The 16,778-nt window shown below is 46.4% G+C and overlaps 1 protein-coding gene across 2 annotated transcripts in view; it reads left to right on the plus strand.

Annotated features, from left to right (window-relative positions):
• The first annotated feature begins 205 nt into the window (after window positions 1-205).
• Window positions 206-16,778, plus strand: part of GALNT18 (polypeptide N-acetylgalactosaminyltransferase 18) — a 328,177-nt gene continuing 311,604 nt past the window's right edge. For both annotated transcript variants that reach the window (XM_040989115.1, XM_040989116.1), the window contains exon 1: window positions 206-499. In XM_040989115.1, the coding sequence (XP_040845049.1) occupies window positions 265-499 (235 nt within the window). In that variant the 5' untranslated portion in view covers window positions 206-264. The remainder of the gene's footprint in view (window positions 500-16,778) is intronic.

Below are 16,778 nucleotides of genomic sequence, written 5' to 3' on the forward strand. Positions count from 1 at the left end.
TGCCTGCCGGGGCACTCGCCTGCAGGCCACTCGTGACCGCTCTGGGAGCGCGTCGGGGGGTTTTAATTTTGGAAGAAAAACCCACCTCATTTCCTTTGTCAGGCTCTCCGTCCGGGTGGGCAGCGGCGGGAGCCGCAAACTTGGACTCGGCGGCTCCACGGCCAAGCGGATCTCTGGGCGTGCTAGGGGGTGTGAGCGCGGCGGAGTGCGGGGCCGCGGCGAGAAGGGGTCCCTGGGAGCGCTCTATGGAGGAGGGAGTTCAGAATGGTGTGCACCAGGAAGACCAAAACTTTGGTGTCCACCTGCGTGATCCTGAGCGGCATGACCAACATCATCTGCCTGCTCTATGTGGGCTGGGTCACCAACTACATCGCCAGCGTGTATGTGAGGGGGCAGGAGCCGGCTCCCGACAAGAAGCTGGAGGAAGACAAAGGGGACACTCTGAAGATCATTGAGCGGCTGGACCACCTGGAGAATGTCATCAAACAGCACATCCAAGGTACGGACACCCTGGGGAAACTTGGGCCGCCCTCGCGGCCGGGCACAGCGCGGAGTGCACCGGGGCGGCATACGTTGCAAGAAGCTACCGCGGGATCCTTCGGCAGCAGACTGGGGATGGTGGTAGTGGTGAGGGACTGCACGTTGCGTTCCTGCCGGTGTGCTGGACCGTCCGTGTCCGCAGCGGTGCACGCTCTTGCTGGGCTCGCCAGTGTGCGTGGGGCGCTGCCCCCGTGGGTGTGTGCAGCTGATTTTACTGGTTCTGTGGGGGCGCGCTGAGCACGTGTCCCAGTATGTGTGTGGCTCCGGGCTGACTGCTCGCGGACGCTCGGGATGGCACCCAAGTCCATCTTAGAGTATGTGTGTGAGAGCCTGAGCAAACTAGCTCATTTGGCCACTATCGCAGCGGCTCTGACCGGTTGGCCTTCAGCACCCTCGGGCTGCTAACCTAGCAGAGCCAAGCCCAGTGGAGCGAAACCTGTCCAGGGAGATTGCATTGCCCCAGAGCCTGCCTGGCTGTGCTTGGTCCCAGGGCCCCCTGGAAATGCGGGGAATGAGGAAGGTTGCATCTGGAACTGGAGATCTGCCTAAACCTGAAGTGGTTGCCCTCCACATCTCGCAGAGCCAGGACCCTTAGCTAGGAGCAGGTGTCAAGGCTGGGAAGATGCCCACCGCGTGAGCTCCATCTGTTGCGGTAGCGCATCTGTTCAGGACCGGGAGAACACGCCCTGAACTGCGCCTTCCCAGCGGAGCTGCCCAGGGGACCCGGTGCAGGCCAGTCACTCCCAGGCCCTGCGAGCTGCCAGGCAGATCGGACCGACCCGGCGCAGCTCAGGAGTCGGAGGCTGCGCCAGGTGGGTGCCCTTCAGGCCAGCGTGAGGGTCCAGAGGGAGGGTGAAATGTGGAGTTCTCCCTCGAGGAGACCCAGGCTGTGGAGCCGGTGAGAAGCGGCGTTCCTGTCTCGGGTTCCCCTGCGGGATACACGTGCGTCTCTCACGTTCGTACTCCCTTTTCCACCTCGTCCCGGCGCCCTGCGTTCTGGTGTGAACATGTCCTAAGGGCAGAGCCCAGCCTGGTCCACCTGTCAATCTGGCAGGCCCCCAGACTCTGCGTCCAGTACGTGGCAGTGGCTGAGCTTGGCAAATTGAAGGCTGTCTCCCCCAGGAGTAAGCCAGGAGTCTCTTGGTTTCCACGTGATTGCTTGCACTCCAGTCCGTGCACCTGCCTGCTTGGCGGGTGAGGACTGCCGCCACGGCTGAATTTGGTACGTTTGCCCTGTGCCAGAATAGTTGCTCCCCAGTGGGGAGCTTTGGGTACGATCAGAGGAGCTGGCCGTTTCCACTGTGCTCCATGCCTGGTGTGACAAAGAACCCTCCTCCTCAGGAGAGGAGAACCATTGCCACTCTCTTGTTCAGACCTGCCTATCCCTTCACACCTAGCGCTGGCTGTGGTAGTTCAGGTGATTTTCTGGCGGGTGCTTGTTGCTGCTGTTTTCTTCCTTGTCATTTTCCATCCCTTGGCTCGGGAGTGACAGCTTCCCAGCTGTAGAAGTATGGTGTCTGCTCCAGGGCTGTTGGAAAGGTTCCCTGGAAATCCCAGGACTGTGGCTCCCACCCTTCCCCACCCCATGGACAGTTTGCCAACACATTTTGAGATGTTTCTGTTCAGATTCTCTCTGTGTGTGTATGTACCTGTTCCTGGGAACTGCATCTCTCCTGCCTTTCTGTGTGATTAGGGGGGAGGAGGGTTGGGTACTTCTTTGGGAGGCATTGAGGGAATGTTATTAACCTGTAAGCATCTCATAGGGTGAGCCCCTATTATGTTGGCTGCGAATCGTGTTGTGTAATTTATAAGGCTCTGCATGAAAATGAGTGCCGTGTTGAAGTTCAAAGGGAGCCTTTGTGATTTTCTACTAGGAAACCTCTAACTGTGTATTGTTTTGGAGATGAGTGAAAAAAAAAAGAGCGAGTGAGAGAGAGAGAGCAAGATCGTTCACACGTGTGCTGGTCTAATCCCCTGAATATGTGCAATGGCTGCTGTGGATATTCAGAAGTGACCCCTTGCTTCAACCTGTAGTTGGTTTGGAAAGACAAGAAATGAGGCAGAAATCAGATGGTTCTGATAGGATGGTGGAGCTGTGGCAGCTCCCTGCCTGGTGCCTATCTCATCTTCCCCTTCGCTGCGGGACTTGCATTTAGAAGGAGAGAGAAGGGGGTTCAAAAGTTTGGGACTGGTCACGGGCAGCTCTCAGAGGCTGAGGGTAGAAAGAGACTCTTACCCTCACTAATGTAGGCTGCTTGTGTGTAGTCCATTGTCAGAACCACTGTGGTCAGCAGAGCCATTGGAATCATGCAGCTTAGTTGGCTGAACCGCGATAAATAAGGGGTCATACTAAGAGTTGAAAATGACATGGCAGCTGTTATCTATCAGGCCCACTTCTAAATGCTTTACATGTGTTCACTAATTTCTACAGCCCTATGAGGTGGGTGATCTTTGCTCCATCTAACAGATATGAAAACCAAGGCATGGGGAAGGTTATAGATTTCTCTTGGGTCATGCCACTAATCCTTCGTAGTCCAGGGGTTTAGGTGCAGCTAGTATGGCTTCAGAGTCTTCTGTGGGAAGAGTGCCCTTGGAATCGTTTGATGGTGGTAGATGTGACTGTCAGTCAGGAACCTCAGAGGACAACAGGGTTCAATGGAGTCAGCAGTTGTCTCACTTGGAGATTCTTTTCATGCAGAAGGAAGCTCTGGGCTTGGGTTTTATTTCATGCCAAGAAGCACAGATTCCATTCACCCAACTCGTGTTTGTTGCACACCAGGACAGTTCCTGGCATGCTCTGCAAAGAGTAGGTGTTGGATGGGGGCGTGGGTGAATGAGAAGCCCAGGCTCGTACGTGGTGCGACAGTTTGTCTTCATGAAAGCGTTGCCTTTTGTGAAGAACAGGTTTTGCTTCAGAGGCGTGCTCAGGTTGCTCTCTCCTTTGGAAGGAAAGTTATCCCGGACACTGCAAATGTCACAAAATGTTCTGCAGGATGTTAGAAGGACTTGCAATTAGAAGAGGCTTTGGAGCATTGCCCTAGAGGTCTGTTCTAGTCATGACTGAAAAGTTTATTTTCCTCTTGGGGGTTGCAGTGATATTTCATTTTAATTTGTTTTCTGATCGAATGATTTAATTAGATGGTGTTTGAGAATCTCTTGGGAATGTAAATTGCAATTTTGAGATTTTTTTTTCCTAACCAAGTAGATGATAACTGAGAGGGTGGAAAACATCAGATTGGAAAAACAAAAAGCATCCTGATAGTTTGGAAACACAAAAATAAGTGTCGTGACAGATCTGGTTCTAGGAGGAAAAAGATAATATTGTGTGAGATAGCCAGGGGAGAGAAAGCTTGCCGAAAGAAGCCTAAGTGAACTCAAGAAATGAAAATGTCTGTTCACTGTTCAAAACAAAAATGGCTGTCTCCTACAATTTAATGGGCTAATGCTTAAGGAAAAATATTTTGATTTATTTTCATTGTATTTGAAAGGCAGAGAGACAGAGATCTTCCATCCATTGCTTCACCGCTCACATGTCTGCAACAGCCAGGTCTGGTCAAGCTGAAGCCAGGAGCCTGGAACTCAATCTGCTCCCCCACATGGATGGCTGGCACCCAAGTAATTGAGCCACCATCATCTGATACCTTCAAGAGTGCATACTAGCAGGGAACTGGAATTGGACCTGGAGCCCACATCCAAGCCAGACTATCTGGTAGAACATGTGGCTGTCCCCAGTGGAGGTATAGCCACTGCACCAAACTATTTTGACAACATACATGCCCATAATTCATTTTTCTCTGATAATTATTTTTGCATTTTAAATATTATTTATTAGCCTCACCTATTCACCTTGATAATTTCTTTTCTTTTCTTTTTTCTTATTTATTTATTTGAAAGGCACTGTGAGAGAGAGAGCTCTTCCATCCAATGGTTCACTCCCCAAATGGCTACAACAGCCAGCCCTGGTTCAGGCCAAAGCTAGAAACTAAGAACTTCATCCTGGTCTTCCACGTGGTGGCAGAGGCTTGAGTCCCTGAGCAGTCATCTACTGCCTTCCCTAATACAGTAACAGAGAGCTGGATTGTAGGTGGAATAGCCACGGCTCTGGTATAGGCTGTGGCTAAAAATGATAGCTTAACCACAATGCTGACCCTGTCCCTATGTTCTAGAATTAAAATGTAGTCATGATTTATATGTATGAATCTGTTAATCTTATATTCTGTTCTTTGTGTTTTGGGTTTTTTTTTCTAATTTTCTTTTGGTTAGCAGCATTTTTTCATACTTAGTATATGGTTCAGTGGTTCCACAGTTAATTACTGGGGACCTAACCTGTGCCAGGCACCACATGGGACAACAATAGGGGAGTAATGGTGGTTAGAGACACCTTTAGTCCCTGAAATAGAGGTATTGTTGGCAAAAGACAACATAGTTCCAATATTCAGCATGGTCAAGGTGCAGGCTACTCAGCTAATTAAGCTCAGAAGAAAGGAGAAGGAAGCAACATATTACAACATGCATTTAGCATTTTTTTAATCTCAAAATTATGAAACTAAATGCTTTTGTTTTCATGTATATTCCCATCCCTGGTTTTTGGTGTTGGGCCAGAGCACCGTCTTTGGGATGTGTCTACTGATCGGTCTTCTGTTTGTCTTCCTGTGTAAACTAGTCCCATGATGTCCTATTTATGAAATCTGATTTCTCGTGCTGTTTTCTTTCAAATTCACTGGGTGCTGGAAGGGACTAATGATCGTATCTCAGTACTGTAAGCTACTTTTTTGGTGATCTCTATTTGACCTTTTACAGTAATTTTTCCAACACGTAACCAGGCTGCTATTTAAACCTTGTTAAAAGACTTACCAAAGCATTTGAATTAATTTTCTTAGAAATACCATCCCTCACCATTTTAGCAGTTGGGCTTCAAATAAAATTGAAGTATGTGGTTACTGTGACAAGTCCAAATAGTGTAACTGCATCTGGGAGCAAGACCAGTGGGCCGTGGCTATTGTTGGAAGGGGACCGTGAGCCACAGTAGTCAAGAAGGGTGTACTTGGATGGACAGAGAAGCAGATGGAAAGCTCAGTTGATGTCTAGACTGGACATGGACCTAGGGGAAGATTTTAAAGATAACTGTCCCTGTTTTATTCCTGATTACGCAGTAACCTCACTGTTGTACTGCTACAGAGCCAACCACTTCCCTATTGTTGGGCGTTTGTTGGGCATTATAATCTGAGCTGGGGTGAATGTGTTCATTTTGTGTTTTTCTTTTGGATTAGTTTCAAGTATGTACAAGGGTCTTCAGAATGTTCATGGAGAATGTGTAATATAAAATGACCAAAGATGGCTGAAAAAATTTTGCATTACAATAAGGTTATCTTTTAATTCCATCGTCCCTCTCCACCCCCAATAGGCTTTCTGAAGTCCTTCATGTTTCCAGAAGTGAATCCTAGAGCATGAATGGGGCAAGTGTTTGGCCAGCAGTTAGGATGCAAGTTAGAATAGCCATATCCCACACTGATGAAAGTGCTTGGGTTTGGTTCCCAGCTCAGGCTCCTGAGTCTACTTCCTGCTAATGTGGTCCCTGGGAGGCAGTAATGATGGCTGCAGTATTTCTGTTGTGCCATCCATGCAGGAGAGTGGAATGGAATTCCTTCTCTTGACATTTTTGTGGGCATTTGAAGAGTGAACTAGCAGATAGAGGTTCTCTCTCCCTGCCTCTCAAATTTTAAAAAAATGCTGTGAGAATTTTTATGAAAACTGGTTTTTAAGAGGGAGGGATTTCCAGTTTAGACCATCTGAAAAACAACCAAGTTCAGCAAAATCATGCCTCAACACTATAAACAGCTAAATACTAAAATAAAAATAGACAAGACAGCTGAATAGTAATCTATAGCCATTTTGAGGTGTATGGAATCTGGTTGAATATAAACCAAAAATTGAAATGTCTATGAAGAAGTCACAGGATATAGTTAAGAACCTGCATTTTCCTATTAACATATTGTTAATCAATACCATGTCAATTAATGCCATAAGGTTGTAAACGGTTGTTGATGTTATATCGGGGCTTTTAATTGAGTGGAATGATACTTTGCCGGCTTTACCTTCAGACCAGAGATGGTCTCACCAAGAAATCGTTGAACCCACTAGGATAATAAGACGCTGGACTTTATGCTTGGTAAATACTTCCAATGAAAGAACTTCAACTGAATTTGAACTGTGGTAACGCAGCAAGGTGGAGAAATCCACCTTGGCGGGAAGAGGTAGGGGGAATTCCAGTGCCCATAACACTGTGTCACATAATGAAATGCAATTAATAATAATAATAATAAAGAGGGAGGGCTTTCTACCAGATGGCCAGTAGAGTATTATTGTACCTAAGTGATGGAGTTTGGCCAGTCTTGGGTGATACTGTCCAATTTTTTCTGGGCAAATGGAATCACTGTCAAATGTACTAGTCTTTGTCTTCCTTTGATTACTGTAAGACTGAATGCCTTCTGCCACCTGCATGTTTGTTTGTTTGGTGAGGACTGTTTGTGTCCTTTGCCTGTGTTTGTCTTCAACTATCTGTTTGTGTATTTTACATATATGTTTTATTTATAGATATCTTATGCATCGTGCCTGCATTATGTACTACACACCTAGTTATTGGTTTTGCGTGAATGCTCTAGGGGTGTAGTTTTGATGCTATATCACCTAAGCACCCCAGATTTGTAAGTTTGATTGAGACCCAGGAAATGAAAGGGTCTGGAGGGACTTTGGGGCACCCGCGGTGTGCACTTGCTCCCTCTCTGGAACCAGGACACTTCCTCTTTCCTGTGTTTCTCTTTTGTGTTCTTTCAAATATTTCATTGTTTAAAGGGCATTGCTTCTGAAGCATAACTGTTTGGAGAGAAAAAAAAGATCTTACTGTTACATTTTTGTGAGGGATGATGGTAGCATGAAGACTTTAAGAGAATAAATAAAAGGAAATTGAGTTCCTGGGTGGTGTTCTTACAACATCTATTTACCCTTCCAAATACTGTGATTAATAATGTATTACATTATAGGACTAATTTCTAAATCCATTATCTTACTTCACTGAATCAAAATCATCCCAACAATGGGAGAAATGGGTTATTAGCTGCATTTTGTTTCCTGAAAGTTTATTAGGCACATTATGTGCATATTAATGCACATTGAGTCCTTAGGAGCAGATCATTCTGTTTGCTCAGTAACAAACCTTAGATGGTCTCCACGCATCAGAAATTATCCGAGACTTGCCCGCTGTGCCTCCTTTAAGCTTTTGAATGTCACCTAGGATTGGCTGGTCCTTGGCGTGGTGAGTTTTGTGATGAAGAGGATGTGTTGTTTGCTGAGTGCTTCTCATTTATTTGAGGAAGGGGTGCCATATAGAGAGTGAAGCTACTTGTCCTTCAGAGGGCACCAGGGCAGATGAAATGGGGTTAGAACAGTGACAGATATTTTGTGAGCATTGAATAGCAGGGCCTAGATGTTGGGCTTGGTTAACAGCCAAGGCCCACATCTTCATGCAGCAGACAAACCTTGCCAAAAAATACAATTCCCCCCCCCCCCCACACACACACATACACAGTCAAAGAATTTTCATTTTTAGCCATAAGTGTGTAGGCTTTAAAATGAATGCATTTCACATTCTTTCCCACTTGCCCTTGGTGTCCTGAATTGTTACTTGCCCTTGGTGTCGGTTGGTATAGAATCTCAAGGAGAATTCAGAATGAAAAATGTCAGAGAGCCACAGTGTGCTTTCTGGCTTGTTTGGGCCTGGCAGGTCGGCTCCAGTCACTTGGGTTGGGCTCGTCTGTGTTTTCACACACACTTCTGGAATGCAGGGACCAACTGCAAGGTTATTACAGCATCTTCATTATTATCCTATGGAATTTCTGATCTCACTCAACCTGCAAAGCTGAATGGTCTTGGTCTGGGGCTGGATAGATGGACTCTTTGGGGTTGCTGCCCACACCCTTTCACTCCCCCACTTTTAAAAATTACTTGGCTCCATCCAGGAGCCTGGAAACAGATAGGCTACCTCAAGGAGTCTATTGGAGGGCAGTCCAGCTAGGGCTGATGAGGCACAGAGCTCCTGAGTGATGAAGGAAGCCAGGAGTCAGCCAGCCATGTGTGGTCAGGGAGACAGAAGATTCTGCTTGAAGCTGGAGGCACAGAAGTCTGCAAGGTCTAGTGGGGTGCTGGAGTAGGGAACAAGAGGCGCTGTAGCTAAGGCCAGCTGGTGTTATCTGAAGGTAGTGAATGGTGTGCTGGGCTATTTTTGCTGGGCTTGGAGGTCCCTTGGGGGCTGGATATCCTGCCTTGAATCTGGCAGTGATTCAATGGTACCAGGCTGTCTTACAAACCCTCACTTTGCCTAAGGGTTGGAGTCAGCCACATTCCTTGGGGCTGTGCTGCAGCATAGGGTTTCTTCTTGTTCCCTGGTTCCTTACACACATGCCTTAACATGCAGGGCATGTACTCTGGGATGAGGCCAGGGTTATGCATATCCTAACACATGCCTTCATTCTCACTCCATTCCACCCCTTTTTTCCCCCATGCATATTAGCATGCAAAGGAATATGATACTCTTGAAAACTCTTTACACAGTTAAAATGATTCCAAGTTTTGGTACTTAAATTATTGTGAATCACAAAGTAGCTCACAAATATTCCAAAATGCAGTATATTGTGGTAGTGATTGAAGACAATGGCCATTCTGGAAACTTCTGGGGCAAGTCTTTGTACCGTTCACAGATTCTGCTGAGTGCAGCCAACTGGAGCTTTCAGCAAAAGGATTCCTTAGTTATCCGAAGGTTAGAGCTGTGCTAAATTTTTGGTTACACGACTGTGTATTAAAATACATTGCTAGACAGATCATCACAGTGGGTATACAGCTCTGAGATGTCGTTCTTTTTCCCTGCCTGACATTCTGTTTCAGTTTCACGAAGTTTATTTTTGGGATGCTAAGCTTCCCTCCCTGATGCTAGTTGACAATCCTCAGTATCTGGCCTAGACTTCCTGGAAAGTCACCGCTGGATTGGCAACAGAGTGCACAGGTGCATTTCCCTGGACTGTGACCAGCTGCCTCCGTCCTTCAGGAGTTCGGGGTTAGGAGGATGCAGAGAAGCAGCGTCTGTAGCCCCCACCTTGGGAGCCATGAGTTCAGCAGCCTCTGCTGCCTGCAGAGGAGGCCTGGCTGTGAATGGGTCCTGAGTGGGAGCTCTGGTACTTGCTTGACTTCTCCAGGCTGGCTTGTTCATTTGTCTCTCAACTCTGGGGACTTAGCATGGAGGGTCCTTGAGACCCCAGAGGAGCCAACAGGCAATTCAGGAAACCTGGCAGGAACAGACTCAAAGCTTGGGTTAGTAAGTATAATGCTAATGGCATCTAGGGATTTAGGAGGACACTATCAAGGCTTCTTGGGCTAATGAGCATGAGAGTAAGAATGCTAAACAGAGGGTTGAAGTGGCAAAGGAGAATCCTAGACAAACTGTAACTGCATTTCAGAGCAGCAACTGTATCAACGATTGAAGGTTGGTTGAATCAAGGGAATGGAGGAAGAAAATTACTTGTGCTTGTCAGAGACTGGGTTGTGTGCTGTCATGCATGACTAGAAAGTTTATTTATTTTATTTAAAGGAGATACAAATATATTTTTTAAGTCAGTGATTCCTCGTCTTCACAATGTGACGAAGCAGGAATTTAGAGATGGGAAAATGAAGACTTAGAGAGTGCTGTGCTGTGGATATGGCTTCCAGGAGACCCTCAGAGGTTCCTGTGCTGCAAAGATAGTCCCAGCGCAGGGAAGTGGAGAGGTGGCCAACCTATAGGGGGTGGGGTAGAGCAGGAGGTGAGCAGGTCATTGGAGAAACTACCCTCCACAGAGAGTCAGTCATGTAGTTCCCCAGGAACCCTGCTTAGGTCCTGCAGGAGGTGACTTAGGAAGGCAGAGTGTGGCTCTTGAAGCTCTGGCTCCTGTTTCCCTAGTTACTGCTGCCTCCTTACGCTCACTGTGGTGCCTTCTGCATGTTGGGATGCAGCCAAAGGGCCCTCCCCAGAGGCCCACTCTACAGGTGGTGGACTTTAAGCCACTGTTAACTACAAAGTGAATACATTTGCTTGCATGTTATTCAGCCTCACTGTTTTGTTACAGCAATGAGAAACAGACTAACATGGGTGCTTGCCCAAGATCACAGTGCTGATGGGTGGGTGGAGCCCCAAAGGGAAGCTGTCTTCAAGGTCTCTGCTCCCTGTTGAGAAGATGAAAATTTCACCTAGAGGGACACCAAGGATCATTGTATCCAAAACTCAGAGGCCTCAAGCCAAGTGGGGGACTGGCAAGCAAGAGAACCAGACAGGTGGTTCGGTGTGTTGCTTGTGTCCACAAGATGAAGGTGGGCAAAGGGAAGAGGCTGTGTTCTGGTGAGGTGCTGTCATTTACTTCAAGAGACCGTAAGAACTGTTTCTCTTGGATCACTGTGGAGCTCCTTGGAGCATGTGCTTATAGGGAAAGCAGTGTTCCAGCTGCAGGCTGCAGCTCACTCTGGTCCTACCTATGGCTTATGTGCCCCTGCCATGTGCCAAGCATGGTGCCAAGTGCTTTCCTGCTTACTGATACAGTCACACATCTTCTGGGATGACACTCAGGCTTTCCCTGTTTTAAACTTGGATGTCCAGATGCAAAGAAACCCTGGGCAAACCTGGACATCTGATCACCCTCATCTTCTCTCAGTGGTATGTTTTATTTAGCTGTCGCTTCCAGGCCTGGGCAGAAACAGCCCTTCTGATCATACTGCATCTCGGTCTTCTGCTTCCTGCTCTTGAACCCTGACTTTCTTGAAGAGTTATAAAGAAGACGGTGAGGGTCCCAGCATCCCCCGCCAACACAGGCTGCTTCTTCTCTCCTTTGCTCTTCGTTCTGCCTTGTTTTAAGCTCTCTGAGCCTTGCAGGATCTGGAAAGGAAGAAACAATTGCTGTAAAGGAAAGCTCTAATAAAGTGGTTTGGGCACAAAACATCAGCAGCTGTTTATTTGCCCAAAACAGTAGGAGTCTGTATTAATAACCATGTGAGTTATAAGCTGGAAAGTTAAAAGTAAGCAAAAATCTTCCCGGAGCCCCACAAATGTGGCTTTTTCCCTTTATTGAACTAATCTCTCTTCCAGTTCATGCTGGTGACATTTTCTATTATTTACGTAAAAGATCCTTTCTGATCTTCGGTTGTAGATTTGTTTGGCTGTGCCTTGTTTAGCTTCCCCAAGCCAAGGAGTTTCTGGTATTCTTCTTGCTTGGTGTTATAATGCTTGGTGTTTATGTGGTTGCTGCCTCAAAGGATTTCAACAAGTGGGACAGGCTTTGTCTCATTAATCATCATATTTCCCTGATGGGAAGAAGGAGCCACAGGGAGTAGAAAGGTGGGGGTGAGGGTAGCCTGCCTGAAAGTTGCTCAGCCTTACAGAAGTGAGTCTGACTATTTTGGTTTCTTTCACTTCTAAATCTCATTTTAATAACAAACTGATCCTCTAATTCACTTCCATGTCTAAAAGAGCACAAGAAAGAAAGTGTAATATGCTGAAATTAGGAGATAGATCTTCCAGCTCTATAACTTGGCCAGGGCTTTTTTTTTTTTAAGGTTTATTTATGTTCATTTGAAAGTCAGATATAGAGAGGAGGAGACAGAGCGGAATATCTTCTGTCCATTGATTCACTCCCCAAGTGGCCACAACAGCCAGAGCTACGCTGATCTGAAGCCAGGAACTAGGAGCTTCTTCCAGGTCTCCCATGCGGGTGCAGGATCCCAAGGCTTTGGGCTGTCCTCTGCTGCTTTCTCAGGCCACAAACAGGAAGCTATATGGAAAGTGGGGCCATTGGGATTAGACCTGGTACCCATATGGGATCCTGGTGCATGCAAAGTGAGGTCTTTAGCCACTAGGCTACCGTGCTGTGCCCCTCTTTTTTGTATAAAAAGCAGATGATTATAAGATGAGGATTTACATTAGGAAGGGAGTACAATGGCAGATGAGTGGAAGCGACCTTCCATAGCTCAGAACTTGGGAAAGGAAGCTGGGAGGTTGAGAGAGGGCTATGGAAACAGGACTGAACTCATCTGGGAGGGGATGAGGAAAAGGGAGGAGTCTTCAAGTACTGAGAACCTACCAAGTGCACAAGCTCGAGCTAGGCCAGTCTGCAACCCTGAGTGTGTTTCGGGGAGACTATCAGCCCCATCTTACCCTTGAGGAAATCAAGATATGGCAACTGTAATTAGCCTGTTCAGCCAGTGAGAAGTAGAACCTGATTTTCTCCTCTCAGCCCCTTAGTAAGGGCTAGGCACTCTCTTGTTTTTCTGCTCCAAGATTGTTGACTAAGAGAAAAAGGGGCTCCTTCTTTGTCCTTAACAGAAAGGTTGCAGGTGAAACTCTTGAGAGTAGTAGGCCCTGACCTGTGTCACCAAGTGGCTGTTTTGCAAACTCTTTCCCTGGAGATATGGGGGATGATTGTGCCAGAAACCCAGCTGGCTTCACCCTCTGGGAAGCTGAGAAGTGCCTGGGTATGGCTGTTGGCAGCTAGGAATGCCGTTTCTTTCCAGGAGAGGACATAGTGTAGATAAGACCATCTCCAACTACTTTCATTCCAGCTACAGTTTTACTTGGGGTTCCTCTCTATTCAGGGTCTGGAGTCGAATATGAAGCTTCAAAAGGGGATTGACATAAATAAACAGCAGACATGGCCAGGTGTGCCAGCATCTCCCATTAAATCGAAGAGATGGAATATTTGGAGTGAGACATGTAGAATTGCAGTCTCGTAGCTCTTTGAGCAGGTATAGGGGAAGACCCCAAGGCTGGCATTCTCTGTTAAGAAGGTGGTTGGACAGGAAATGGATCATTCTGTATGGTTGGGACAGATGTACTTCCAGAAACCTGTAATCCCTGTTTAAATAGCTGAGACGTTAAATATGGAATGTACCCTTGCCTTCTTCTGGTCACATACTCAGATTCTTCCCTTTCATCCATCAGCAAGCATTTTTTGAGCACCATCTAAGTGGAACAAAGACAAACATGTGAAGGTATTGCCATTGAGCACAGAGGTTGGGGTCTTCTGTCAGTGGAGACTTGGTGAAGGTGAGATGCGAGCTGTATGTGTGTCTAGTAAGGCAGTGCCAAGTGGAGGCAATGGCCAGTGCTAAGGTTTGGAGACAGGAATGCGTCTGCTCTGTTTGAATGATGGTAGAGTGGCCATGTGGCTAGAGTGGCCACTGTGCTGGGAGAAAGGAGAGAGAGGGGAGTGAAGCCAGAGAGGAGCTGGTTGTAACAGCCTCAAAGGTCGCAATGGAAGGGATGCTCTGGAAGCATGTGAGGGCTACCAGGAGGGCTTGAACAGAGAATCCCAGTTTATCTTTAAGTTTGATTTTCTTTAAAAATTTTTAAATTATTTTATTTGTTTGAAATGAAGACACACAGAGAGAAACAAAGAAAGATCTTCCATTGGCTAGTTCATTCCTCAAATGCTTACAACAGTCTGGGCTGTGCCAAGTCAAAACCCTGAGCCCAGAACTCAGTCTGGGTCCCCTGTATGGGTAGCAGACACCCATATTCCTTAACCTATCTCCTGCTACCTTCAAAGATGTGCCTTAGCAGGAAGCTGGAGTTAGACACAGAGGTGGATATGAGTTTGGGCCCTTGGACATGGATGGAGGTAGCCCTAGTGGCATCTTCACTATGGCATCCAATGCCCGCCCATGCCCAGTTTTCAGTGACACCAATTCAAGCTGTGCTATGACTGTTTCCCAGAGACCACTTGTAGGGTTGGTGCTATGCCAGGAAATGACACCATACCCAGACACAGTCTCTTTCCTTAGAGAACTCCTAAAGCAGACTGAGGAGGCCAAACGAGAAATAGTTAAAGGCTCTTTTGCAAGCTAACTACCAGAACGAAAGTTAAAATGGGATTCTGGAAGTACAGAATGTCAGAACAGACTTCACGGGAGTTATTGGGACTGGAGACACATCTTTGAAGAATAAAGAGGATTTAGAGGAGTGGAGCAGTGAAGATTTGAGAGGGCAAGTTCAGTCATTAAGCAAAACCAACAGCCGTCTTTAATGGGGAAACTCGAGTCTCTTCTTTTAGCATGGAGGAAGGGAATGTGCAACACACAATGATGAAAATAAACATTGCTGTTTGCAAGTAGGGTGACCTTGGGCAAGTCTGTTCATTTCTGATGCCTCAGTTTCCCCAACTGTACAAGTGAGGGCAGGCATCCCTTCCCTGTGCAGGATGAGATGAGATGAGATGCCACACAGGGAAGCACCCTCTCTGCCTCTTGGGTGGTGGGGGCACCAGGGAAAGTGTGCTGCTCTTCTGTTTGATCTTCATTGGGTCTCCTGTTTGTTGGTTCCCAGGGTTGTTCCTTTTTTGGAGCTTTCACAGAAACTGTGACCTGGGATCTCTCTTCTGGTTGCGAGGCCTACCTTAGCCCAATCTGAGTCCCATTTCTGTGTAGTTAGTTAAGGCTGCTTTTGTTTAATCAGGCCTGAGAGAACCATATGTTAGACCATAAGGGAACCCCAAGTAAAACTTGTCACATCTGCTGGGGAGACCTGCTCAGGGCAACTCAGTGGGACTGATGGCTGCTTTGAAGCTCTTAAGACCAGCAGCCCTGGGAACCTGCCCTTGTCTGCTGGACAACTGTGAGCGCGCTTCCAAAAGAAAATAGAGTTAAGAGCTAAGTTTATCTATGTATCTATGTATCTATATCTATGTATCTATCTGTCTATCTATCTATCTGTCTATCTATCTATCTGTCTATCTATGAGGCAGGAAGAGAATATGAGCAAAAGGAAGCAAAATGCCTGTCTGCCAGTTCACTCGCCAAAGGCTGGCAGTGGCCAGTAGCAGGCTGAATTGAAGCTGCAGCTAAGAGCTGGGAATACCACCTAGGTCTCCTGTGCGGAGAGAAGAAACAAATGACCTGAGTTACCGTTGTGGCCTCCCAGGGTCTGCGTTCGCAGAAAGCTGGAGTCAAGAGCCAGAGCCAGGAACTGGAGTCAGGAATTGAATGCAGATACTCGGTTGTCTTAGTTTTCAGGCTAGGTGTCTGCTTCCAAAAGATAAGTTTATTTTGATGCAAACATATTTGAAATCTATGCATAGATTTTCTCAATAGCCTGCATTTTCCATGGACATCTTGAAAATTCTTGTATTTGTTGTATTTGTTTTGTAGAGTCTGTTTGTAATAGGCTGCAGCCCCTGTTGGGAATGTATAGTGTTGGCTGAGATCTTGCCTGAAGGGAGCATTCTGGAAGCCAGGTGTCCAGACTCTTGTCTGTTGAGTCTCGTCTCCCACCTGCTGGATGCAAAAAGGAGTTTCCCTGAGAAAAGCCTGATATTCTTTCCACCTTGCCTGCCAGACTGAGTTGTAGCCATATCAGCCCATCTTCCAGCCAGAGTGCGTTTGATTAAACCTGAGCAATGTGACTTATAATTTCAGTCACGAGTAGGTTGGTGTGATTTCAGACAATCATCAAGGAAGATTCAATTTAATCATCTTTTTCTTTCTCGTCAGTCAAATGTGCATTTTGTTGCATGATATAATTTGGTACACATTCCTTACAACGTAGAGATTGATCTAGTTTCACATTAAATTTGAGAAAGACCTAGTTCCACTTTGGGAAGATACACACTGCATTTCTAAAAAGTACTTATCTACTAAGTACATAAAGTCCTTGTCAAAAAGATTGCTTTCTGACAGCAGAAAACTGAGGGAAGGTTTTGCAATTTCTTTTTTAAGCTAGAGGAGATGTGAGTAACTCATTATGATACTTCCTGGACATTAAACTTGTTTCTTGATTAGTCGGAGTTGGTTTGGTCACTTTTTGATAGCAAGATACCTGCCTTGAGAAAGCAAAGCAAACAGTCCTTTTATTTGCATGAGGTGTTATGGTTGTGAATGTTCAATGTTTTCCAGCAAGAGCCAGTTGCTTTCAGCAAAACAGGCATCAGCATTTTTAGATTTGTAATTACTTTAAAAACATAAGAAAGTATTCATTGGTCTTTGTAAATCAGAGATTAAATGTCTTCATTTAAAAATATTTATTTTATTTGAAAGGTGGAGTTACAAAGAGAAGGAAAGATAGAGAGAGAGGCCTTCCGTCCACTGTTCATTCCTCAAATGGTTGTGACAGCTGGAGCTGAGCCAATCCAGTCAGGAGCCAGGAGCTTCTTTCTTCCAGGTCTCCCACATGAGAA

The sequence above is a fragment of the Ochotona curzoniae genome, unplaced genomic scaffold (assembly GCF_017591425.1).
Source record: "Ochotona curzoniae isolate NIBS_2020 unplaced genomic scaffold, NIBS_Ocur_1.0 contig_517, whole genome shotgun sequence".
Classification (NCBI taxonomy): Eukaryota; Metazoa; Chordata; class Mammalia; order Lagomorpha; family Ochotonidae; genus Ochotona; species Ochotona curzoniae.